Source organism: Choloepus didactylus, chromosome 4 (genome assembly GCF_015220235.1).
Source record: "Choloepus didactylus isolate mChoDid1 chromosome 4, mChoDid1.pri, whole genome shotgun sequence".
NCBI classification, from domain to species: Eukaryota; Metazoa; Chordata; class Mammalia; order Pilosa; family Megalonychidae; genus Choloepus; species Choloepus didactylus.
In genome coordinates this window covers 103,862,356-103,888,099 of record NC_051310.1, presented here as the reverse complement: position 1 = coordinate 103,888,099, position 25,744 = coordinate 103,862,356, and the positions used below count along the sequence as shown (strand labels likewise).

Below are 25,744 nucleotides of genomic sequence, written 5' to 3'. Positions count from 1 at the left end.
TGTATTCTGATTTCATATATGTTAAAAGAGGGAAATGTATCTAAAACTGAAAGAAATGTAGTTTTTACAGAGTACCTACTATGTTCCAGGTCCTGTGCTAGACACTTCATGCACTATCGCTAAGACTGAAGCTGAATTACCTTTTTCATACATGGGACTGAGACTCAGGGAGAGCTTGCCTCGCACCCTGGCTCACAGACCTAAGGGGTGACAGAGCCGAGGGTGAGCCCAGGTCATGCCATCCCCTACTGCAGTTCATTCTATGCTGCCTTGGCAGGAGGAAGGCCCAGGGGTGTTGGGATATGTGAGGGACAAAGTGTTCCCCAGAATGCACCCAATAGTGGGCAACTGGGTGTGAGCCTGGAAAGAGGAAGCCTAAGGGCCCTTGGGTCCATGGGTGAACCTCCCAGGCCAGCTCGCTGTCTGCCCCCACTCCTCACCTCTTACTGCTTAAGGACTTATTAAGTGCCTCCTATGTGCCAGGTACTGGGTAGAGATGAGCAGAAGCCTCATTTCCCCTCCCGCAGTGTATACTCCAGGACCCTTTAATGGTTTAGAGAAAAGAGCAATTTGAAATCAGATTGTCTGGGTTCATATACTGGGTCTGCTGCTTATTAGCTGGATGTCCATAGGAAGCTGCTGAACCCCAGGCCTCCACTCCTCACCAGCACAATTGAGACGTTGTGTCTCCTAACCTGGTCATTTGGAGGCTTGAAGGCCACGATGGCACAAAGAACCTAGCACAGTGCCCAGTTGGGGCTAATTCTCTTCCCTCATGCCCCCAGGCCCCAGCACTGACCTTCTTTCCCAGCAACTTTTCAATCATGTCCCAGGGATCTTTGCCTCCCCCAGGCCCCCAAAGAGGAATCCCAGGTCTGGGGTGGCTTCAGGACAGGGCATCTGGGGTAGGCAGGGAAGAAAATGCCCAGAGAGATGAGTGGCTTGCTCTGGACACAGCAGTTGAGCTGTAATTCTGGGAGCATCACCCAGGCCTCTCAGCTCTGGGTCCACTTACAACCCTGGCCTCGTTATCACCTCTTTACAGAGGGAGTCTGCAGACAGTGGTCCTGGTGAGGGCGGTGAAATATTCAAATGGAAAAGGGAAGATTTATTATATTGATCTCCTTGGAAGGGCTCACAGGGACCATGAGCTTTAATTATCAGCTTGGAGCCCCAGAGGAGCAATGCCAAGTGAGTGTCTGCAGAGGGCTGGATTTATGGCCAGGGCCTGCCCCTTAGACACTCGCCTTCTTGTTTGTCTTCTTCCCCAACCCTGACCCCAGCCCATTCAGTCTAAGAAAACCGGCAAAATCACTGGCAAGACCCAACTGTTCGCAACAGTTGTTCGGAAGGGCAGCTTCATCCCTCGCTACATCGGCTGCAACCACACAGTTCTGGAGGTACCAGGCCTGGGGCCCACTGGTGGGGGGCATGGGTGGGAAGCAGGTGGAGAAGAGGCCAAGCTTTGAGCAGACCTCATGTCCTGCTCTTGGCCTCTGCTGACTGTCTGGGGAAGAAATCAAGAAGGATAAAAGCAACTAGGACTTTCAAAAATAGACTTTTCAGGCACACAGCCCTGTCCTAGCCTCCCCTTCCTTTTCTGTCCTTAGAAGTGAGAAAAGGACACGTCCACAGCTCTGCTCCTTGCTCTCAAAGGCAGAGGGTTCTCTGAGTCTCATGGGGGAAGCCCTGTGTTCCCTAAGTCAACCACAGTCCCTAACTGTTTTCCATCCCATTCCATCCCTCCTGGGATAGGGACCCCCAACCTAGGGCTTAGGTCCCAAAGCAAAAATTTAAAGGCCTCTGTCAACCTTTCTTGTGCCCTGGTTTTGAAGAGGTTTGGCTGATCTCCAGATTGGGTATTCAGGAGTTCATAATTCATACATTCATTCAATAACTATTTACAGAACCTTTTCTTCATCAGGCCATGGCTGGGCCCAACTTGGGCCTAATTGCCACATACCCCCTCCCCAATCACCTCCAACCCTAGGACTTTCAGCAGCCTCAGGAGGGACTGATGATGCTCCAGGCAGAGGGGCCCAACCCTCTCCCCTTCCCTTTAAACTGACCAGGGTGACAGATTCAGATCCAGCCATGGCCTGGGTATGATCAGGGTGGGAGGAGACTACTGGGTTCCAGGTTCTGGGCTTCCCCCCCCACCACCATGGCTGATCTGATGCCCCTCACAGCACAGCGACCCTGGCAGGGCAAGAGCTGTTATTTAGCTCCATTTCATAGCTGAGGACACTGAGACCCAAGGGAGCCAGGTATGGGAGCCAGACCACAGATGCCCTCCACTCCCACCTGTCCCCTCCTCAATCATGCCCTTTCCCAAGGACAGCCAGCAGCTCACACATTCACAGAACAAGGAAGAGTGGCAACAGCATGGGCCTTGCTGTCCCCAGGCCACACCCCACAGGGAGGGGCCACATCCCCCAGACCCAGAGAGAATCTTGGGTCTGCAGAGGCAGCTGTGAGCCTGCCCCAGCCCCACCCCAGCCCCCTGACTGGCCGGGTAGAGGTCAGAAACACAGACCTAGGAATCTGGGCCTTCCATGCCCCCCAGCACCATGCCCCAGCACAGGTGCCTTCCCTGTCTGAGCGAGGGGTTCGGCTGTGTGAGCAGATGTCTGCTCCTGATGGTGGGGCTGCAAGCACAGCAGGAGAAGAAATTGCTTCTGTTGCTCAGAGGAGCGGGTGTGCTTGAGCAAGTGTCAGCACAGAGCAGGTGTAAATTAGCACCCCAGCAGCTACTCCTGTGGAAATGCCTGGCACAATAGGCCAGACCTTCTCCAGGGACCTCCCCCAGGCCCAGGCCCCCACCCCCAACCCAAGTTCAAAATTCCACCATGAGAGATTCATTTCTTCAGAGGTTCAGTGAGAGCTGAAAGGCCCTGAGGACCATTTTCAGCCTGTATCAGTCCATATCTGTGTGGGGTCAGCTGACAACCAGCCAAGATTAGTCCAGGCAGAAAGGCCTGAGGAGAGGGTGCTGAAGGGGAGAAGAATATGGAGGGAGGGTCCAAAACAAGCCCCTATCCCTGGGCCCTCTCTTCCCATTGAAGGTCAGAGCTGCAAGGGCCAGGGAGCTCATAGTCCAAGTCCTCAGTGTACAGAAAGGGAAACTGAAAGCCCAGAGTGACCAGGGACTGGCTAAGTCACACAGTGGCCGCACTGGAGCAGACCCGGTGGGAGCCTCTTCCCATGCCGAGGTGTGCCTGGGACATGGCCCCTCAGCTGTGGCCATGGCTCCAGCCCCTTCCTCTTCCTGCTTTGCTTCCCATGGGTGCCATGTAATTAGGAGACCTGCCACCCTCCAAGACCAACTGAACCTCTCTGAGGGTCCCCTCCCCTTTCTCTGCCTTGTCTCTATGCTTCTCTGCTCTCGTTCACAGTTGTAAGCATAGAGTCATCCTCTCTCTCCTCTGATCCCCTTCTGTCTCAATAATACTGCACTTATTTATCCTGTAAACATATTGAGCTCCTACCCTGTGCCAGGATCTTTTGCTGAAAGCTGGGAATACAGCAGTGAGTAAGGCAGACATGGTCCCTGCTGATGTAGGTAGAACTTGGGTTCTAGTAAAAAGGACAGAAAATAAATGAGAAACAAACTGTGATAAACACAAGCTATGATGATAAGTGCTATCTATGGAAGAGGCAATCCAGAAGTTGAGAGGAAGAGAATGGCAGGGTAGCAGTGGTGGTTGTTGGGGGCAGGGGAGGCTACTTTAGCAAGAGTAGTCAAAGAAGGCTTCTCAGAGGTGGTGACAGTTAAGCTAAAGGATGAGAAGGAGCCAGCCATGATTGAGGGTGAGGAGGGGGCAGTCCAGGCAGAGGGATCAGCATGTGCAAATACCCTGAGGTGGAAACCAGCTGAGAATTTGGGAAGAGTGAGAGAAAAAGAGGTTGAAGTACAAGCAGGAGATGTGGGCAGATGGGAAGTGGACCAGCCTGTGTGGGCCTTGGCAGCCATGGTAAGAATCATGGAATTCATTCTAAGGGTGGGGGTGGGGAGAAATCAGTTCAGGGTTTCAAGCATGGGGGTCACAGGATCCAATTCAATTTTAAGAAGATCGTTTTGGCCACCCTGGGTCCAGTCACCTAGAAGAGGGGGTGTTGGGGGCAGGAATGGAATTGGAGAAGCCAGTGAAGGGGCTGTTGCTGTGGCCCAAATGGAAGATGATCGTGGTCTAGGGGATGGCAGTGAGAGACAGAAGTGAACTGAGTCTATATGCTTTTTGGAGAAAGAATGTATAGGACTTGCTAGTGGACTTGAAGTTGGGGGTGAGGGAGAGGGAGGGGTCCAGAGTGAGCCGGGGTCTCTGTCTTGAGTAATACGATGCCTGGTGGGGCCAAGTACTGAGCTGGGGCAGACTCAGAGAGCAGAGAATTTGGAAGAAACTATATTGGGCATATTAAGACTGAGATACTTGTAGTGCCTTCAAGTGGAAATGCCAACTAGATGGATGGTTTTGTGAATCAGGAGCTCAGAGAGGTCTTGGTTAGACCCAACCCCACCATGCTGTACAGGAGAGGTGATGAGGTCTCCTAGGGGAAGAGCAGAGAGAGGGAAGATGGCAAAGGGTCCAGCCCCCCCCCCGAGACATTCTGACAATGACTGGTTAGGCTGAGAAGGCGAAACTGGAAACAGGGCTGAGAAAGATGGGCCCAAGAGGTACTAGAAAAGTCAGGAGAGTGTCACCATCTGGTGGCTCTTCAGAGTTTTGTGTAGTGTCTGCCTCCCTCCCCACAGCCCAAGCTCCTCCAGGCAGGACCCACGTCCCATCCTGCTTCCTGGCCACAACTTGGTGCACAGGAGCTGGAAGCACCGGGGAAACCTGAGCAGGAGGCATGCTTATTTTCAGGGGCACAGAAAAAAGGAGAACTAGGAATCACAGCTGAAGGGGAAGTTAGGGGTAAAGGCTGGGAGGGTGAATTGGAGGCCATTGGTGGATAAGGGGTGAGGATCCAGAGCCAGAGATCAAGCAGGGGCTGCTTGAGATGGCGCTGGAGGTGTGTGGGAACAGAAGCCATGTCTTCTTCCCTCTGCCTTCCTGCTGCCCAGCTCAGGGCCTACACTAAGCCGGTGGTCAGCGAGTGGTGGAGCAAAGCTTTGGCCCCACCACCCCATTCCCTGGGGAAGCCACCACTTATCCTGCTCTGCCCTTCCCAACTGCTGCCTCTGCTGGAGCCCTGCTCTGCCTGAGTGTTTGCTGGTGCCCCCTCTAAAAGCTGTGCCAGTGAAGGTGCAGCAGAGACAGCAATTAGAGCTGGGGATGCAGGGAGTTCCTTAGAAGGCAGTGGAGGACTGAGAAGATAATCGGACTGTGGAAGAAAAGAAGACTAGGATTTGATGAAGAAAGTGGATCCCAGAGATGTTGATGTTTGGGAAAGCCCTGCTGGAAGTCAAGCACTGCTATGGGCACCACAAGGGTCCAGGGAGGCCTTGGCCATGATCTCTGACCTTGGGAAGCTCAGTGGTAAGAGAAGCCAGACTGGTTCCTGGTGTCCACAGTTTACAAAGCGCTCCCGCCAACAATCTGATTGGAGACCCCTCATGGCCCTGAGCCAGGATAAGGAGTTTTGGCCCCTTTGCCAGGACACCATCAACCGCTCCCCCTGCTTCCAGCAACCATGGAGGAACCAAGATTAGAACCCAAGTCTCCTGACTCCCGCCAGGTCCTGTCTCATATCCCACATCTCCCTGAGCCAAACTGGCTAAACAGACCCACTTCTGAGTCACAGGCTAGAAAATCAAGAGGAACTGCTGCACCTAGACAGAGGTCTCCCTGGAGGGTAGCCTGGAGCAGGGAGCCGGGGAGAGCAGCTGAAGAGATGTGGAGGCAGGACGAGCCCACTGTCGGGAGGAAGGTGACGGGCAGGCTGGCCAGGTCTGGGAGAGCTCAAGGCCACACCAGGCCCTCCTGCCTCCTCTCTCCCTAGGTCTTTCTCCGGGGAGTCAACGAACCTCTGGTCAACAATCCCGGCCCCATGGTGGTGATCGCCCGGGTGGTCCCCAACTACAAGGAGTTTAAGTGAGTGGGGCCCGGGTGGGCACGGGTGAGGAGGGAGGAGGGGGAGAGGACAGAGGAGGGGGAGAGGCTGTCACCACCACCATGGTCTGTGATTCCCCTCCTCCAAGCCCTTCAAACCTCCCTGCAGGATCTGAGATCCCAGGAAGCTTCCCATAGCAGACCATGCTTTTTTTTCCCCGGGGAGAGCTCAAGGTGGGGAGCAGGGGGAGCAGGGTATGGGTGTCTGCATCAGGCCTGAAGAGCTGGAGGGAGCCAGTGTGTGGAGGAAGAGAAGGGGTCCTCAGCCCCTCCAAACCGGCCTTCCCATCTTGCACCCACCACGTCCACAGGTCCCCTTCTCACCTGAGGTCAGGGCCACTGACTCCAGCCTGTGGTTTTTCCCAGAGGCCTAAGGGTCCTCCCAGAACTTCGTGACCTTTAGCCCTGTCCAGGAGTCCCCTCCCGCACCCTCCTGGAGGCCTCCCTGACTCCAGCCCCAACTTGTTCCACTCTGTCCCTAGACCTCCTTTTGGGTTAGTTGGATTCATAGATCTCAGGAGGAGATTCAGGCAGCTTGTGCCACTGGACGCCACACTGGGGCGGGGGGTATGGTAGTTCCCCAGCGAACATGTGCCCTCTGTGCTGTTTCCTGGGGGGCGGTGTCTGCCTCTGCCACTTCCACTGACTCTGATGGCCCAAGACTCATCTGCACCATCCACCGAGATCTTTTGACTTGTGAGCCTCCTCATTCATTGAAGGAATAAAGATGGCTGACATACCCCCGGTCCAGTGAGCTCAGCACACACACACACGCACAATCTGAATCCCGCCCCTGCAGGCTGTCCACGCTCCCTAAGCCTAAACCAGGACTCCCCACCAGGGGTGGACTATTCTGATCTTCCAAAGGGGAGGCAGGGAAGGCCCTTTAAAGATGCCAGCTGAGACATCCAGTTGCGGCTAAGGCCACAGTGAGTCATGGGTGAAGGGGCCTGGGAGCTGCTCCCATCTATTACAAGGAGCTTTCCCAAGGCTTGGGCAGCTATCAGAAGGACCATAGTCCACCGCTGTGTTGGGCCCAGCTCTAACCTAGGTAGGCCACCGAGGCCCCTCCTCCCTGTGTCAATCTGGAGTCAAAGTCAGGGCCCATGGCTGCCAGGCTTGGACACAGAGCCAAGAGGGCTGGCCGCCCTGGGCACTCCTGTGCTCAGCCCCTTCTCCTTGCCCCCTCCCCACCCCCCAGGGTCAACCAGGCCAGCCAGGACCCGGCATTCCTGGGGCTTCCCATCACCCCAATCTCCTTCCCTATCTCATCAGTGATGAACTTTGATGTTCCTCGGGTCAGCCAGAATGGATGCCCTCAGGTATGGCTCTTTCCCCACTCACGCTCTCACCTGCTCATACTTCTTTTAACTCACCCACTTGTTCACCCACACATTCATTCATTCATTCACTCACTCGGCCATTCAGTCATTCATTTGGCTGTTGAAGAGGAGCTTATCGAATCTCACTGCATACTCAGGGCCATGCTTGCCTGTGCCCTGTGGGGAAGCTGCCCTTGGGGAACTTTTTGGTCTGGTAGCATGAAAAAGTTAAACATCAAAGAAGATCATGTGTAACCTAATAGCAAACCAGGGGGGACTGTCAGAACTGTAAAAATCAGGAGAGGTATGTGAAGCCTGGGGATTAGGGAGGGCATCAGAGACAGGTGTCTTGAATGTTTAATAGGAGGAGGGGAGGTGCAGGGCAAGCGAGGAGAACAGCAAGAGCAAAACTGTGGAGGCAGGAATACAGGTGACATAATCCGTGTCAGAGTTGGAGAGGAGGGTAGTGTGTTTGTGTATGGGGGGATGGGGGTTGAGAGGAGGCAGATCATGGCTGGGTCCAGGGGAATGGCCGGTTGATCTCTTCCCATAGCCTGAACTTCAGTGGGAGCTTGCCCCACACACATGATGGTCCCAACATTCCCAGGGGCTTTGAAGAAGATGGGGCTTTTTGGGAAGTCCCTCCTGTTGTCTGCTGATCGCAGAGCCCTAGCCTCCATTTAAAGGAAAAGATGTTTAAAGAAGGCTCAGACAAGAATGATGGTGGCAGGGAGGGGTGGGACAAGGGGGGACCCTAGGGACAGAGGCTTCAAACCCAAACCAATCCTCAGCCTGATTTCCCCAGAGCCATCTCACACATGGCCCTGCATTTGCCCAGGAAATTATGAACCAATCAGTGGGCAGTCCCAAGGGGCGAGAGGCACTGCCTGCTTTAATGAGTGAGTCCCCACCCCACCCCCAGGCCCTCTTTGGCTGCCTTTGACTTGGGGGTGGTGCCCCTTTCTACAGAGACTTGCCCCAATGCCTTTCGCATATGTGGGACATGAGGCCAGAGGTCCATGATGCCGGGATACTTGTGGAAGGTCACCCAGATCCATGGCAGTTGGGCCGGCAGGTGCCTAGGTGTCAGCAGTGAGAGGACAGAGCTGGCTGCTGTGGCATAAGCAAGGAAGGGCAGGAGGCAATGGAGTGGACAGAGCCCCTACCTGGAAGGGGCACCAGTCAGCAGCCCTGGGCTCAGAGCTCACACATACCCCCTACCTCACCCCTTCTCTAGCTTCCATCCCCTCATCTGTACGGTTGTAGGGGTGGGGATTGGACAGACAATTTCTAGGGCCTGCCCCCCTCTACCATCTTGGGATGCTGTGTTTTCCCACATGCCGAAACACTGGGGCAAGGGTTTGAGGGTCCGGAGACCTGGGTTTGACCCTAGCTCTGTCATTTACTAGCTCTGTGACCTCTGGCAAGCTGCTCACTGGCTCTGGACCTAACGATTCCCACCTTGTTGGGCTGTTAGGAGAACTTCCAAGCCCAGGGTGGCCCTTCAATGTGTTCTGTCCCTTTCGGAGCTGCCTCCCTAGTGACAAATGCCCCCTTGGAAGCCAACTTCACACCTCACCGTTGCCCTTATTCCTTTTGGCCACAAGTAACATAAATCCCATCAAGGATTGACTTAAAAACTATGGATATTTAGATTGTCATAAATCACAAGAAGTCCTGAGGTAGGACACCACCAGAATTGGTTGATCTGGAAGTTCAACAGCGTCCTCAAAGACCCAGGGTCATTCCAACCCCTCTCTGCTCCCTCCATTGCCATCCTCAGCTGGCCATCGGCAGGTAGAGACACGACATCCCAGCCTCCCAGCCAGATATGACCAAAGACCAAGGGAAGAGGGGAACCCCCTCTTTTTGGGTGCAGTCTTTGAAGAAGCAGAAACTTCCCAAGCAGCCCCACAGCAGCCCTTCCATCTCATCTCATTGGCCTGAGCCAGTCCCCGGGGAGAGTGGCACCACCTTCTCTGGTATTGAATGGGGGTGGGAGCAGAGGAGAGGGTCATAGGGACAAAATCGGTGTCTGTTGGGATGGAGGAAGGGAGTGTCTACCCCACAGGGTCTACTTCACCCCTCTTGGATCCTGGTCGTGGTGGAAGCATCTGGAGCCGTGATAAGTTAGGGGGTAGGTCTGGCTTGACTTGTCCCTGCCTGCCGGCCCAGACTGGAGTGGGACTCAGAAATTAGTCCTATCCCAGCACCCCACACCTTTGAAGGGGCCATTGCCCAAAAGGCAGCTTCTGTTGGCCTGGCCTCCTGCAGAGCTGGGACCTGAGCTCCAGGAGCTGAAACACTCAAGCAGAGGTGCAAAACTTTGTCTGTACCCACCTTCGTCTCCTCCTGTCTCAGGCCCTTGGCCGGTCTGTTCCTAAGGACTCAAATGGCCTCTTTCCATCCCCACTTGCCTGGAGCATTGCAGCAGCCTCCCATCGGGCCCCACCCATCCATCCCCGGAGCAGCAGCTGGGGGGACCCCCTGCCCAAGCCAGGCCCTTGCCTTAGACTGTTTGCCCCTATCACCGACAGGACAAAGCCCCCACCCTCAGCCAGGTACTCAAGACCCTGTGCCCTCCAGCCTCCTGTCCCACTGCTCTGACTGACACAGGCAGTGCTGTTGCCCTCACCTCCCAACCTTCACCGCTGCTCTACTGGCTGCCTGGGATGGGCTGCCTCCTCCTTTCCCACGGTCCTCATCCCCGACATCCTCCCTTCTGCAGATGGCAAGGCATGGCTTTATCCCACAACCTACAGCTCCTTGCTTAGACCTCTGCATGTGTCATGGACATGTGTGTGTGTGTGTGTGTGTGTGTGTGTGTGTGTGTGTGTGTGTCCTATCCTCCCAACCAACCGAAGGGGATGGACACAGACTGGCTGTAGATTCCCCATCCCCACATGCCTTGCAGCACCCCTCAGGGGTCCCATTGGACACCAAGAAAACTGGGTCCCAGAAAGGTGTAGGAAGTTGTCAAAGGTCACACAGCAACATTCTAGGAGACCCTGGCCGCTACTCCTCCCAGGACAGCTGGCCCTATGCCAGGACAGAGCAGACAATGGTGGGTGTAGATGGGCCTGGGGAAAATGGGAGGAGGGTCTGTGAGCCCAAGCTCTGTCCCCAGGGAAGGCAGGTCTGGGGGGGTTAATGGCTTTTCTGAAGATCGCAGCTGTGGGTTAATCACATTCCTTAATTCCACAGCCCTCCGTGGCCTTTCCTATTAGCATCTGCAGAGGTTCCCCGCCCCCACCCCGCACACACAGCAACCACCAGCACCTTCGCTGGAGCCCTGGCAGCAGACTCTGCAGGACACTTAGCTGTGAGTCCCGGCCCCCTCCACCCTCCATACGCGCACACGGGAGAGGGAGCTGACCCTCCCTCCTGATTCCAGCCGGTGCCCGTAGGGATCTTTTCCAGGGGACTCATCCTGGGAAACCCTTCAGGGAAAGGGCTGCCCCTTACTGGGCAGGCAAAGAGTCACCACCCCTTGCTTCGTAGACTCCATTTAGACACATTAACAGGTTGTAGAGAGGACAGCCAGCATCCATTAAATAAGCCTCTCCTAGGGTGGGCGTGGAGGAGGGGGCAGCCGTGGACTGAACTGAAGGTCCCCCTTGAGGGCCCAGATGCGTGGCAGGTGCCCGGGTCATGTGGATGCTTGTCTGGAACCCAGACATGGAGCCCAGGAGAATGGGGCAGCTCTGGGACAGGCATGGTTTGGGGATCTATGCTGAATGATTACCCCCAAGTCCTGCAGAACCCAGAACCAGCGCCTCTGGCCAGCTCCCACCAGAGCCTACCCCCAGGGACCCTCCCATCACCCCAGTCACTGTCCCAGTGTTCAGACCCCCTTGGCCTTGAAATGACAGTCACCCCTCTCCCCCAGGGGCAGAGCAGACACAGCTGAGCCTCAGCCTGGACTCCAGAGAACCAGGGCAGGTGCATTAGTGTGACAGGCATCAGGGCCCTGCCACCGCAGGGGGACTGGCCCCATACTGAGATTTCACGATCCCGCATCAATAACTCCTGGAGCCGGCGGTGCATTTGTGCTGACCTTTTAGAGCGATGACTGATTCCCACAGGGGAGCAGGAGGTGGGAGCGGTGGCTGCTGCTTCTGACAGCCCCTGGCTGGGGGTAGAGGTGGGGCAGCTGCGGGGAAAATGGCACTGCTGATCCCAGCCCCTCCCTGCATAGACTGGACCGTCCCCATTATCCCCTCCCCAGCCTCTCCTCATCTAGGGGTCCTCTGCTCGTGCCGTGCTCGGTTCTACCTCCACACTTCTGGTTGTGCGGCTTTCCCACACACAAGACCTTTCTCCCTTGTCTTTATCTTGCCAAAGCTTCCTTCAGAGCCTTCCTCTGATCCCACCTCCATCAACAAGGCTTTCCTGACCATCTGCAGGAATGTCTCCTCTGGACCCCTTATTTGGGGGATGAGTTAATGCTGTCTCGTTTCACTTAAATACCACCCGCGACTGTGCCCCAGCCGCTGGCGCCATGTTCTGTCAATCCCCTGAATGCCTGATGCCCCGCTGCACAGACACACGGGGTTCAGGGGTCTGAAGACATGTCGTGGCCTTCTGGGAGGGGCTGGGGAACCTGCCTGGGGTGGGGAGGTCCTGTCTAAAGTGGCATCTGTGGCACCAGCAGCCATGGGTGTGAGCATTGGTGCAGCTCTTTAGGAGAACTATTTGCCAATAATGAATCAAGTGGTTAAAATATGCAAGTCCTTTAACTGAGCAATTCCATGTTAGGTGCTTGTACTAAGAAAATAATTCAGGATACAAAGATATCTGTAAAAGGCTGTTCAATGCACTGTTAGTATAAGAGAATATGGGAAGGAAGAAGCCGGGACACTTGGTCAAGAAAAAATATCCTACAGCTACTAAATCCATGAGTAACAAAGAGTTCGTGTTACTCTGGATATGCTTAGGCTTTAATGGTAAATGAAAAAGGCAGGATGCTAGGATGACAATTATATACACATAGGCATAAAAGAAAACTAGAAAGAAACACAGCTGTGGTGGGTTGGAGCTGTTACCTACCCCAGAAAAGGCCATGTTTTTTTAATCCATTCCTGTGGGTGCAGACCTGTTGTAGGTGGGGCCTTTTGGTTGGGTGATTTCAACTGAGAAGTGACCCAGCCCGTTCAAGGTGCGTCTTAAACCTTTTACTAGAGTCCTATATGAGAGGGTAAAAGACAGAGAAAGCCCAGAGAACTCAGAGAAGCTGAGAGACAAGCACATACCCACAGAAGCTGAGAGAGGAAGCCACTGAAGCCAGAAGCAGAAAGCAACAAAACCCAGGAGACAAGGACCAGCAGATGCTGGCTATATGCCTTCCCATGTGACAGAGGTGTCCCGGATTCTGGCAACCTTTCTTCAGAGAAGGTTTCATCCTGTTGATGCCTTAATTGGGACATTTTCATGGCCTTAGAACTGTACATTTGTAAGCGAATAAATCCCCATTGTAAAAGCCAACCCATTTCTGGTATATTGCATTCTGGCAGCTTTACCAAACTGAAGTAACAGTCTTATGAACAGTTGTCTTTAGTAGTAGGTATATAGGTGGTTTTTTTTTCCTTCTCTCTACATTTCGGTATTTTCCAAAATTGATTCAGTAAGTGTGCTGCTTTTATAGTTAGAGCAAACATTTGTGACATATATAGACTTGCATACAACCTACTATCCAGACATCCCTTGCCTAGGGGGAAGCTATGGCCTCACCGTCTGCTCCCACCGTCTCCTTCCAGCTGTCCAAGCCTGGGGGACCCCCCGAGCTGCCTCTGTGGAATCAGTCCTTCCTCTTCCAAGGCCGAGACGGAGCCACCAATTTCTCAGAAGACACAGCCCTGGTGCTGGAGTTCTACCCCTCGACTTCAAGTGAGTGCCCCAGCAGGTGTCACATCCAGGTGTCAGGAGATAATGTGTGAAGCATGTTCAGACCATCCCTGGGGCCATCCCCAGCTCTGTTACCCACAGCGCTGGGTTGAGGTGTCCCAGTTTCCAAGTCAACCTCCCAGGGCATACAGACCGGTTTCCCCAAAGCAGCCACTCTGAGGCACAAGTCAGAACCCAGGGGTCCTGTTCCCATAATGAGTCAATATGTTGTTCTGGCACCCCCTGGGCGCCCGGCAGTGAGGAGGGAGGTGAGTGGATCTCTCGGGGAGCTCACAGCCTGGTGGGAGAGACAGAATTCAGATACCAGCTGGTCCACCCTGTTACTCATGGGATTGAAGCCTCCAAAGGCCAGAGACCAGGGAAATGCATACAAATACCCAGAGACACAGAATACAGTTAGGGCTGGCCTTGAATTCACGAAGCCCTGAAGAGCAGAGGAGGAAGATATTCGTGCAGGGAAAGGGCAGGAGGCAGGAAGTAGATGGGTGATGGGAGACGGGAGAACTAGATGACTGATACTGAAGGATGGTGCCGGTGTGGGATCTGAGAAGCTCAGGGTAGGGGAGCAGGCGGGACCCCAGCCGGTCCTTCCCTGCAGTGCAAGGCAGCGAGCCGTGGAAGTTCCACCAGCCCCTGGGCATCTCCGTGTTGCCGCTGAAGAGTCGCTTATATCACAAGATGCAGTCAGGGAAGGGCCTGAGCGGCCTGCGCGTGGAGCGGCTCCCCATCACAGTGAGTCCCTCTCCCCACCTCACCCCGCCTCCACAGGAGCCTTTGGCTTCTCAAATACCTTCCCCCTCTGGGAGACAGACACACTAGTATTTTTAGCTCCTTTTTGCAGGGGATATGAAGTCACAGGGAGGAGAGGAGACTTCCCTGGAGCAAACGGTGAGCCAGTGAGTCACATCTCACCAGGACACCACCAGGGAGGCTGACAGCTGTCAGGTGTGAGAAGCACCCAAATCAGCCTTGACTCTATGGCCTGCGGTGAACCGTGCCAGATGAATCATCCCCAGGCAACTTGAGGAGAAGCGGGGGAGGCTCTAGAGGGTAATGGGAAGAGCTCAGACTCTTCACCACCCAGATCTGAGTTCAAATCCTGACTTGGCCTCTTCCTCACTGTGGAACCTGGGGCAAGTCACATACCTTCTTCTGGCTTTCCCTTGGGAGGAAAAAGCAAGATAAATGCAAAGTGCCTAGTATATAATCTCTCATATAAGATAGTTAAGAGCCCAGACTCCAGAGCCAGACTGTATGGGCCCAAATTCTAGTTCTACCTTACTAGCTTATATGACCTTGGGAAAATTACATAAGGTCTCAGTGCCTCCATTTCCTTGTCTGTAAAATGGGTACACAGTAATAGTACTTTTCTCATAGGGTTGCTGTGAGGCTTATGTGAGGAAATACACGTAAAGCACTTGAAACAGAATGACATTCTTAGAATTAAATAAGCTCTCAATAAGAATGAATATCATTATCATCATCTTATCTATTTTTATACTGCCTCTTCCCTCTAAAATGTGTAAGGCCATCCTGACATCATTGACCTCAATAAATGGGAGCTTCCCCTTCTACCGGGAGGTGGTTAGACAGGTCCTGCCTCCCCCCACCACCACCACCACCCCCTATACACACACACACACACACACACACACACTGCAAGGTCTGATTGCTCCCTTCCCCCAACAGGACACCAACCTGAAAACCATAAATGGTGAGACCCCCACGGTGGATCTCTCCTTCCAGCTGCTGTCCTCTGAGGTAAGGCTGTGGGTCCGGGGAAGGTTGGGACCTGGCAGGCCTGTGCCAGCTCCTGCAGCCCCTTAATGGGCTCTAACCTCCTTCACAATGACTGGCCTTGTCCAGGGGTTGAGGGCCAGTGGCTTCTGGGACGGGGTGACTGCTGCTTCAATGGAAATGTCTCAGGGTGATCTGAGGCCCCAGAAAACCAGAGAGAAAGCTAGATGAGGAAGAGGAGAACTGAGACTCAGACCTGGGAGTTGGCCTCTGAGCCAGCCCAAGGCAAGCCTGGTGCACTGGTTCTACAAGGGTAAACTGGGATATTGGTTTTCTCCCACTCCATAGCAAATAGCTAGAAAGTTAGTCGCTTAAAACAATACTCATTTATTAGCTCACGGTTCTGTAGGTCAGAAGTCTGACACAGCGTGGCTGGGTTCTCTGCTCAGAGTCTCCCAAGGCTGAAAGCAAGACGTTAGCAGGGTGGCATTCCTTTCTGGAGGTTCTGGGTAAGAATCAACTTCCAAGCTCATAGCTCATTCAGCTCATTGTTGTTGCCTTAGTTTGGGTACTTTCATGGCTTTAGAACTGTAAATCTGTAACCTAATAAATCCCCTTTATAAAAGCCAATCCATTTCTGGTATATTGCATTCTGGCAGCTTTAGCAAACTGAAACACCCTTCTTCTGTGGCCTCCTCTCTCAGCACTTTGCTGAGAGAACCCAATTCCTTGAAGTTGTGGGACTGAGATCCCTGTTCCCTTGCTGGCATCAGTCAGAGGCCTCTCTCGGTCCTTAAGGCGTCCATGTGCCTTCTCATGATGGCCCCCTCCATATTTAAGCCAGCAGGTATATCCCCCTCATGCTTCAAATCTCTGACTTCCTCTTCTGTCTGCACTCGGAGGAAACTCCCTGCATTTAAGAGTGCTCATGTGATGAGATCAAGTCCACTCCAACAACCTCCCTATCTTAAGGTCAGCTGGGTCAATACATCAGAACAATCATGGGAGTGATATAGCATCATATGCACAAGTTCTGGGACTAAGGCATGGAATCGTGGGGGCCATTTTTAGGACTGTGCCTCCCACACCTGGGTTGGTCCAAGTGGAAGGACACCTGGCCCTGAGCCCCGCCTGGTAGACAGGCCTCAATTCCTCCAGCTCATTACCCCTGGACTCTAAGTCCAGGCTGGGCCCTGGCCACTTGACTCCAGGCACCTGGCAGGGACCTGCTGGGGTTTTCCACTCTTCGGTCTATGGTGCTGACCATCAGCGACAAACAGGGAGCTGGGATGTGGGCACAGCTTAGCACCATGAACCCAGGAGGTGCTCTGGGGTAATGCTTGGCCCTGTGACCATGATGAACACAGGGAGTTCCAGGGTGTGGGGTATGAGGGGTACCTGGAAAGGTACCAGCCCCCAAGGTATCTCCCCACAGGCCTCCTGTGAGTGCCTGGGCCTCCCCCGAGCACCCTGCTGTGGAGTGTTCAGCACTGCCCTCTTTGAGACTCTTCTAATATCCGGGACACACTCACCACCCCAAACCAGGTGTGGAAATGCAAAGGTGCTGAGAGAGGAGGCCATGGACGAAGGGTGTTCTGGTTTGCAATATACCAAAAAATGGATAGGCTTTTATAATGAGGGTTTATTAGGTTATAGATGTACAGTTCTAAGGCCATAAAAGTGTCCAAACTAAGGCATCAACCAGAGGATACCTTCACTGAAGAAAGGCTGATGGTGCCCAGAACACCACTATCTGCTGGGAAGGCACGTGGCTGGCATCTGCTGGTCCTTTGCTCCTGGGTTGCATTGCTTTCAGCTTCTGATTCCACTAACTTTCTCTCTAAGTGTCTGTGGGTTCTCACTTAGCTTCTCCAGGGTAAACTCTGGGCTTCATCTCTTAGTTTAGCATCTCCAAATGTCCTTCTGTCTGCATCTCCAAGCATCTGGGTCTGTGTGGGCTCTGAGCTCTCTCTCTCCCTGAGCTCTCTTAAGGATTCCACTAAGCTAATTAAGACCCACCTTGAATGGGCGGTGTCACATCTCCATGGAAATAATCTAATCGAAAGGTCCCACCCACAATAGGTCTGCCCCCACAAGATTGTATTAAAAGAACATGGTCTTTTATGGGGTACATAACAGATCCAAACCAGTGCAAAGGGGAGGACCCCAAGGAAGGGGAAGCAGGTCCTCCAAAGAAAATGTCGCAAATTTCCCAGATTAGAGTCCAACCCCTCAGGCCTTCTGCCTGGGGTCTAGAGTGTGCCAGTGGCCATGCCAGCCCCTCCTAGGCCTTTACTGGGTCAAGTGTGACCTGGAGGCTAAAAAGAGTGTGAAGTGCCCTTGGTCAGGGGACTAGTGGGCTCGGGCAGGCAACAGGCAGGTGGGCAGGACACTTCCCCAATTGCCCTGGGGCTGGGCACAAGGGTCTCCAGTGATGAATTATTCACCAGAGCTGTGCTAAGTGCAGAATTAATCCCTTTCCTTCCAGCTGGCAGCCTCACTAAATTATCCCTCCAAGTCATGCGGGAAAACGCTGCCGAATTCATTTAGCTGCTGAGTGTTTTGATCTGGGCCTTGTGATTTTAGCTTCCCCTTCCCCCAACGCCCCCTCCCCCTGGAGGCGAGTAAAAAACCTTTTAGTAATGGATTTCTGAGAAGAAAGGAAAAGAAAGGGGATCAAGCTTGGGTGTGTACCAGGAAAATAGTATTAGCGGTAATTCAGATTCTGGAGCCAAGAATTCATGCACACACAGATTTGACACGTAAACACTGTTTCACGCAACTGTATTAGAATATCCACACATACACACAGACACACATTCACACACCACCTTCTCAGTGGTACACATGTTTAACATGTATATACATGCTCACGTACCTGCAAACTGACACACAGACATTTTCACACCCACATTGGCACGCACAGAAGCTAACTCCCTGGGTAGCTTAACTGTTGCTTGATGAAACTATTGGAGAATTTGCCAATACCCGACTCACTTTGATTCTAGAATCTTAAAGACCATTATGGAGGCTTGACTGTGACGTGCTAACGCAGTTGGACTTGGCCTAGGGTTCTTCTTGTGTCCACAGCATCCATCCATTCATTCTTTTATTCCATACATAGTTGATGAGGAGCCATTATGTGCCAGGCACTGTGCAAGGCAAGAGCGAGAATTGGCTGCCCTCATGGGTTGCAATGGGGAGAGGGAAGTGTTGGCAGTCATGGAGACACCTGTCTTGATTCACTATCATCAGGCTTGGACATGGGGACAGAACAGCCAGAAAAGGACAACTTGTCCTGTTCCAGAAAGAGAGCAAAGCCCTTTATAGCTGGAGTATAGTGAATAAACGAATGGAACTAAAGGAACCTGGAGATAAGGATGGGCCAGGCATGTGGCTTGGCATTCACATATCATGATGGAAGCCATGGAAAAGTTCTACCTAGGAAGTGACATGATGAGATATACATTTTTTAGAAGATAACTCTGGCTTCTTGATGGATAATGGATTATAAGGGGTCATAGTGGAAACAGAGAGACCAATTAAGACACTAGGGCAGAAGTCCAGGAGAGAGATGAGGGTGGCTCAGACCAGGGAAGTAACAGTGGCAATGGAGAGAGGTGGACCAGCTTAAGGATTTGTTTTGCAGGGAAATTGATAACCTCAGCCCCATCCCCACCATCACCGGTCACGTTGTGACTCGTCATTCCTCAAAATGGTATAAAGTTTGATACTTCTCTATACACTTCCATATACATTTTTTCATTTGCTTCTCAGAACTCTGAAGAACTCTGTGAAGTTGGCCAGATAGGGGTTGCAATCCACATTTTATGGGTAAGGCTACCTAACCCAAGGTAAATTAAGTGGCTTGTCCAGTGTCATGTGACGAGGCAGTGGCAGAGCTAGGACTAGAACTATTGATTCTTGCACCATTTAAATCAAACACCTAAAGTCAGGTGGACACTCCAGCTGCAGCGGGGCTTGTGATCGTGGGCCTCTTGTGGCCCCTTCCCCAGTTGGCTGGCAACTCCATCTCAGGAGCATCTCCTTGCACATGGTCAGATATGCTAGAGAGAGGAAATGCTTCAGGAGAGATGATTGCATGCCCTATTTGGGCACAGGCCCAGCTTGAGGATATGGCCTCTCTCCTGTCACTTACATGTCCAGGAAGTTTGGGCTCAAGGGTAACTGGACACTTTGGTGGACAGAGCATCCCCACACCTACCGCCCCCCATCACCCATTGTTGGGAACTGAATCATGTCCCCACAAAAGGCATGTTTGAGTCCCAACCTCTGGTCCTGTGGGTGTGAACCCATTTGTAAATAGGGCCTTTGAAGATGTTATTTGTTCAGGTGTGCCCAAACAGAATGGAGGACCTTAATCTAATATGGCTGAAATCCTTAAAAACAAAGGAAATTGGACACAGAAACAGAAGCCACAGGGAGCAGGTAGAAGCTGGAAGTCAACAGAACCCTGAGAAAGGAGAAGACATCGCCTTGTGCGTTGCCATGTGATGGAAAAGCCAAGGAACCCCAAGGATCACAGGCAGCCAGAAGATATCAACCCCAGGAAGAAGCAATCCTTCTAGATTTTGAAACCACAGGCCAAGAAATTCCTGTTGTTAAGCCAGCTCATTGTATGGTATTTATTTTAGCAGCCAGGGAACTAAAACACCCATTCTCAGGCCTCTAGGAACAAGAGCACTGTGGAATTTCCAAATAAGCAGAGATCAACAGCCCACACTCAACAGGAATCTCCTTGGCAACATCCACCTCCAGTGGTTATCCCAGCCTCTCCTCCTGCTCTACAGCAACAAGGAGCTCACTACCTCCAGAAGCAGCCTGCCCCATATCTCAGGAGCTACAGCAGATAGAAATGCTTACCTCACTTTGAGCTCTGCCCTTTGGGGCTGCAGTGCAACCCCAGCAAACCTGTGCTGACTCGGAAGACACCCATGGTCAGCCATCTAGCACGCTTGCCAGCAGACCAGATTGCAAAGCCTGCCCATCTCAAAGTGAATGACAAGACGGGGTCGTCTCTTGCAATATTGTGCTTGAAAGTGGTTCTGCTGGTGTTGGGTTAAACTTTTACCTTCTGGCGGGACTTGTCTATGGATATTTGCTGTTTGGAGCAATCTGTCTTAAGCTGGAGTTGTGTGCGTAGATGATTATGTATATACATACACACATTACATCAAAACTAAAAAAATGTGTATGGGCAGAAAACTTCTTTATTGCCCATTTAACAGGAGTTGGACTAGATGATTGTTGAGGTCCATTAGACCCTAAGAATCCATGAGCCCATGGCTACTCTACGTATGCATGTGCACAGAAACCTTTGGTTTCCTCTGTTCCCTCTCTGATCTGGCCTCTTCTCTTTGAAGATTGTGATCTGCTCCCCTGGGAGCCTACACTTCTCCAGGCTAAGCAGCCTGGTTCTTTTAACGAACTGGTTTCAAGAGCCTGCAGCATCCTGGGTGCCTTCCAGCTTGCAGACAGCCTCTTTGAAGTGAGGCCCTCAACTGACAGGGTTTTCTGGGCTTGCCCTGTGGCTTGAGAGCCTGGCATGTAAACAGTAGGTGCTCACACAGGGTGGGTCCCTGCCTCTGTGACTGAAAATGCACCTCCCTATGAGATGGGACAAGTCCATCTGGGTGTTCAGCAACACTTGCCCTCTTGGGGTTGGAGTTTGGGATCCGACGTCTTTGGTAGGGTCTCCCAGATGGGTGGCCGTCCCCTACTCAGCCCCCAGCACCAAGGACAAGAACTGGTTTTGTTGGTCTGGCACAGGGAGGGTGCATTTGAGGAGAGGAGGTGCAGTCCTCTGCAGCCCCTCTGAGGGAAGGGCGTCTCCCACAGTCTGCCCTCTCAGGGAGGGGCAGCGTGTGCCTGATGCCATGCAAAGAGCTGCCCTGTTTTGTTGTTGTTGTTGTTGTTCTTTTCAAGTTACAAACTCTATCTGGAGATCAACCCAGAGTGGGAACAAGTGGCTACTTAGAGAATGCAGAGGGGAAGGGAGAGGACAGACAGAATTAGGCTGCCTTTTTTTTTTTTTTTAATTTTAAAGTTTTTATTCCAAAGTACTTTCAAACTTACAGAACAGCTGTTACATAAATAATACAAACCCCATACAGAGAACTCCAATCTATCCCCCAAGATTCCCAGAGCCACATTTCCCATATCATTCTATCTGTTTAGCAGTTTATCAAGCCATCTCTCTACGTATCCATCTACGTACCTGTCTGACTATTTATCAATCCATTTTCTGAACACTTGAGTGTGGGTTCATACTCCTTGAACCCTTAATACTTCCTTGTACATTTCCTAAGAACAAAGATGTTCACTTCTGTATCCACCTTAAGTGCAGTTATTAAGTCCAAGAAATTCAACATTGATATAAAGCATACAGTCTACTAATTTTTTCAAATGTCCCAATAATGTTCTTTTGAGCCTTCTCTCCTCCTTTGTTAGATCCCGTCCAGGATCGTGTATTGCCTTTAATTGTCATTGTCTCTTTAGTTGCTCTTTTTATTTTTATTATAGGAACACACATACATATAAACTTTCCCATCTTAATTACTCCCAAGCTATCCTCATCACCTCCCATTGCTAAAACTTTCCCATCTTCCTAACAGAAGCCCTACACTGATTTTGCACTAACGCCCATTCCCCCTGTCCCCTCCCCCTGCCAGTCTGTACTCTAAATTCCGTCTCTGTGAGCTTGCATATTCTCCAATATTTTCTTTGTTGTTACCATGAGGCTTGAATTTAGCATCCTAAATCTATAACAATTTCATTTACTTTGATATCAACATACCTTCCATAGTATACACAAATTGTTTTCCTATATCCCTCCATTCCCCCACCTTTATGTCATTCTTGTCACAAATTACATGTTGATACATTATGAGTCCCAAGCCACTGATTTCTCATTACACTGTGTACCATCCGTTTGCCATTTAGATCCTGTAGGAAGTAAAAAGTGGAGTTACAAACCAAAAATACAGTAGTGCTGACATTTATATTTATCCCTGTCATTAACCTTACTGGAGATCTTTATTTCTTCATGTGGCTTCAATCTATTGTCTCTGGTCCTTTCCTTTCAACCTGCAGAACTCTCTTTAGCATCCCCTTGTAGGGCCAGTCTAGTGGTGAACTCCCTTAGCTTTTGTTCAACTGGGATGTCTTAATCTTCCTTCATTTTGAAAGACAGTTTTGCCTGATACAGAATTCTTAGTTAGCAATTTTTTTGCTTTCAGCATTTTAAATATGTCATCCCACTGCCTTCTTGCCTCCATGATTTCCAATGAGAAATGGGCACTTAATCTTATTGAGGCTCCCTTGTATATGACATGTTGTTTCTCTCTTGCAGCTTTCAGAATTCTGTCTTTATCTTTGGTATGCGACAATTTGATTATATTATGCTGTAGCAAGGGTCTATTTGGGTTTCTCCTGTTTGGAGTTTGTTGAACATCTTGGATGTGTGTATTCATATCTTCCATTAAATTTTGGAAGTTTTCAGCCATTATTTCTTTGAATACTCTCTCTGCCCCTTCCTTCTCTTTCTGGGACTCCGACGTGTATATTGGTGCATTTGATGGTGTCCCACAGGTTCCTCAGGCTCTGTTCACTTATCTTCACTCTTTTTTCCTCCTGCTCCTCAGACTAGATGATTTCAATGGTCTTACCCTAACTCTTTCTTCTGCCAGCTCCAATATGCTGTTGAACTCCCTAGGGAATTTTTAATTTCTATTACTGTGGTCTCCAACTCTGGTTCCTTTTCATAATTTCCATCTCTCCGTTGATATTCTCTTTGTGTTCATCCATCATTTTCCTGATTTCCTTTAGTTCTTTGTGCATGTTTTCTTTTAGCTCTTTGAGCATATTTAGGACCATTTTTCAAAAGTCTTTGTCTGGTATGCCCAAGGTCTGGTCCCACTTGTTGCTGGTTCCTGATACTTTAATTTTCTCCTTTGCCTGGACTGTCACTTCCAGTTTCTTTGTATTTTTTGTAATCCTTTCTTGAAATCTAGACATTTTGATACTTTAATAAAATTTTTTATTTGATTGAAATTTAGACTCTGAGCTTTCTGTTCCTTAAGCTTGATCCAGCTAGAGTTACAACAGAGCTTTCCTTAAATGCTAGGAGCTAAAAAATGAGGAGGAGGAGGAGGAGGAGAAAGAGGAGGAGAGGTGGGGGAGGAAAAAAAGAAAACTTTCTCATCTTTGAAGATTGACCCATGTGAGTGCTCTCCTTCAGGGCTTATCCATACAATGAGTTTGGAGAATAGCTCGGTCAAAGCATAGGATGCCCTGACCCTTTCTGTGCATGCATCTTGTCTTGGGCATTTGTGCAGCTCCAGGAATTTCCCCATTTACCGGGATACAAATGCCCCCACTTCCCTAGTTTCCTCATGACCCTGAGCACTGCACTGTATGTTCTGCAGAGTTCTATAGGAGAACTCTGTAGGATGCTTTCTATATGCAGGGCAGGTTCTGGATGGCGAGTCCCCCAGGCCACCACCAGACAGACCGGCCAGGTAAACATGCTCCCAGCATGCGCAGGAGGGTTACTCTGCTTCCTCGGTAACCAGGACCAGGGATCCAAACCAAGCTGGTGAGAGGATGGGGAGCAGCCAGCAGGCACTTTTAAGTAGCCTTTTCTTGATTTGGCACTCACCGTTACTGCAGTCCTTTAACTGTTTTCTGGAACTTGGAGGAAGATGTTTCCACCAGTTCTTGCTGGTTGTTCACAGCTTCTGTGGGGGATGGAGCCCTGAAGCATCTGACTCTACCATCTTGATCGTAACAGCCCCATGCCGGCTTTGGTGAATTTTTATGGATTTATGGAAAGCCACATGTGACAGCTCTGGACTGGTCCTCGGAGAAGCCTCCATGCACAAACCTCCCTCCATTCCCTTACCAAGCACACCTGCCTGGAAGGCCCAGTGACCAGGATAGCATGGCAGCCTGGCTGTTCTGTCCACATTCCCAGATCCAGCCCTGAAAGCACCAACATAAGGATGACGATCGATCCGGAGAGAGACCCTTCCCCCTCCTCCCCACCTCACACTTCCCTGCCAGTCTTCTTTTCTGCCTCCAAAGCCTTCCTACCCTCCTCCTCTTACTCTCCCAAGCCAGATGGCAGGAGAGAAGATGGCAGGAGAGACAGGAAACAGGCCTATCCCTCCCGCAGCTCACACATGTCTTTTCCCTCAGCCACTCAGGTTCCTGGCCCAATTTGGAGAACGTCCCAACAAACCCAAATGAAGCTCTGGTCGGGGGCAGGTTAGAAAGACACAGCTGCCTGCTGTGGGGGCAGGCATCAACCATCCCACCATAAAAGGTCCCTGTCTGCTTTTCACAATGCCCGAATCCTCCCAGTAGTACTCCATGCCGTGGGGGCAAATACTGATCCCCACCCCCACAGTCTCTCAGTTATTCTGCAACTCCTCAAGTGACCACCACTTCAGAAAGAGAAGACTTGACACTCCCTCCAACACCTACAGAGTGTACTTGATCACTTCTCATAACGGGAAACTCATTATCTTATTACCCTCTGACCTCTATCGGCTCCCCTGAAATATCTAGTATCTCTCTCCAGTTTCTCCTCCCTGCCCCCTTTCCATCCTAATGCCCCCAGAGAAGTCAGCTCTCATGCCCATGGCAGCCTTGCTGACGTTTGCAAAGTTCTTATGTCATCTCCAGCCTGAACCAATTCTCTTTCCTCTCACTGCTCTTTGCTTCTATTCTTTTCATCCTCTAGGTTGCCTCCTCTTGACAACACTCCTTTTAAAACAACCCCAGAACTCCTTTTAAAGCATTGGTGAGTAGAATAGGACTATCGCCCCCTTTCTCTAAACACTCTTTCCACGTTGGTGCAGCCATAGTCTATTGTTTTGTTTTATTACTTGCCAAGGCAAGGTGGATCCACTTAGAGCTGGGAGTCCAGTGTCTGACACATGAGCCATTGTCGGCCAACACATCCCCACCGTGCACCCCTGCTGCTCTATTTTGAACTTAGGGTTTCTCTTCCTGGTGATTTTTCACTTTCTTGGTCTCTGCCCATCTTCTAGGCTGTTGAGATCATTCTAGACCCTGATTTTATTATGCAACATATTCACAGTCCCATCTCCACCCCCCTCCAAGCTCTCCCCATGGTCAGGACACTTTCAGTGTCTTGACATACAAGCAACGTCAGGTTTGAAGACCCTGGGTTTGAATCCTGGATCTTCCACTTGATCTTAGCCACTCTGAGCTTCACTTTCCTCATCCATGAAGGGAGGGGGGGGTTGTAATCCCTACCAGCCAGGAATGTAGTGAAAATTGAACGAGGGAGTGTGTATAAATGCCTAGCACAATGTCTTGCAGACACTCAGTAAACGTTCCTTAGAATCATTCACCCAAGTTGCTGACAGACATGTTAAACTCATCAGGGAAGAGGACAGGGCAGCTGAAGGAGGGGTAATGATGGAGCCCTGCTAATCCATCACTCAGCGCCAGCCCTACTGGACAGCTGCTCCACCAGCTTCACATCCATAAGGACATCAAGAGGTCTTGTCACATGCTGAAGATAAACATCACCAGCATCACAATTGGTCTCACAGCAATTTTTCAGAGAAAGAGGAGAGGGGTTAGAGACTGCCAATCATCCCTCCATAGGCCAGAATTGCTGATGTCCCCAGTGTACCCTGTGCAGGGCTGTGTAGGAGATTCACAAAGTGAAGA

The 25,744-nt window shown here is 51.2% G+C and overlaps 1 protein-coding gene across 1 annotated transcript in view; it reads left to right on the top strand.

The window, feature by feature from the left end:
* CCDC33 (coiled-coil domain containing 33) overlaps positions 1–25,744 on the top strand; it is a 113,181-nt gene that overhangs the window by 41,959 nt on the left and 45,478 nt on the right. Inside the window, exons 6-11 of the mRNA XM_037833446.1 lie at positions 1,284–1,400; positions 5,944–6,035; positions 7,255–7,375; positions 13,132–13,261; positions 13,878–14,011; positions 14,969–15,040. Of these exons, the coding sequence (XP_037689374.1) occupies positions 1,284–1,400; positions 5,944–6,035; positions 7,255–7,375; positions 13,132–13,261; positions 13,878–14,011; positions 14,969–15,040 (666 nt within the window). The remainder of the gene's footprint in view (positions 1–1,283; positions 1,401–5,943; positions 6,036–7,254; positions 7,376–13,131; positions 13,262–13,877; positions 14,012–14,968; positions 15,041–25,744) is intronic.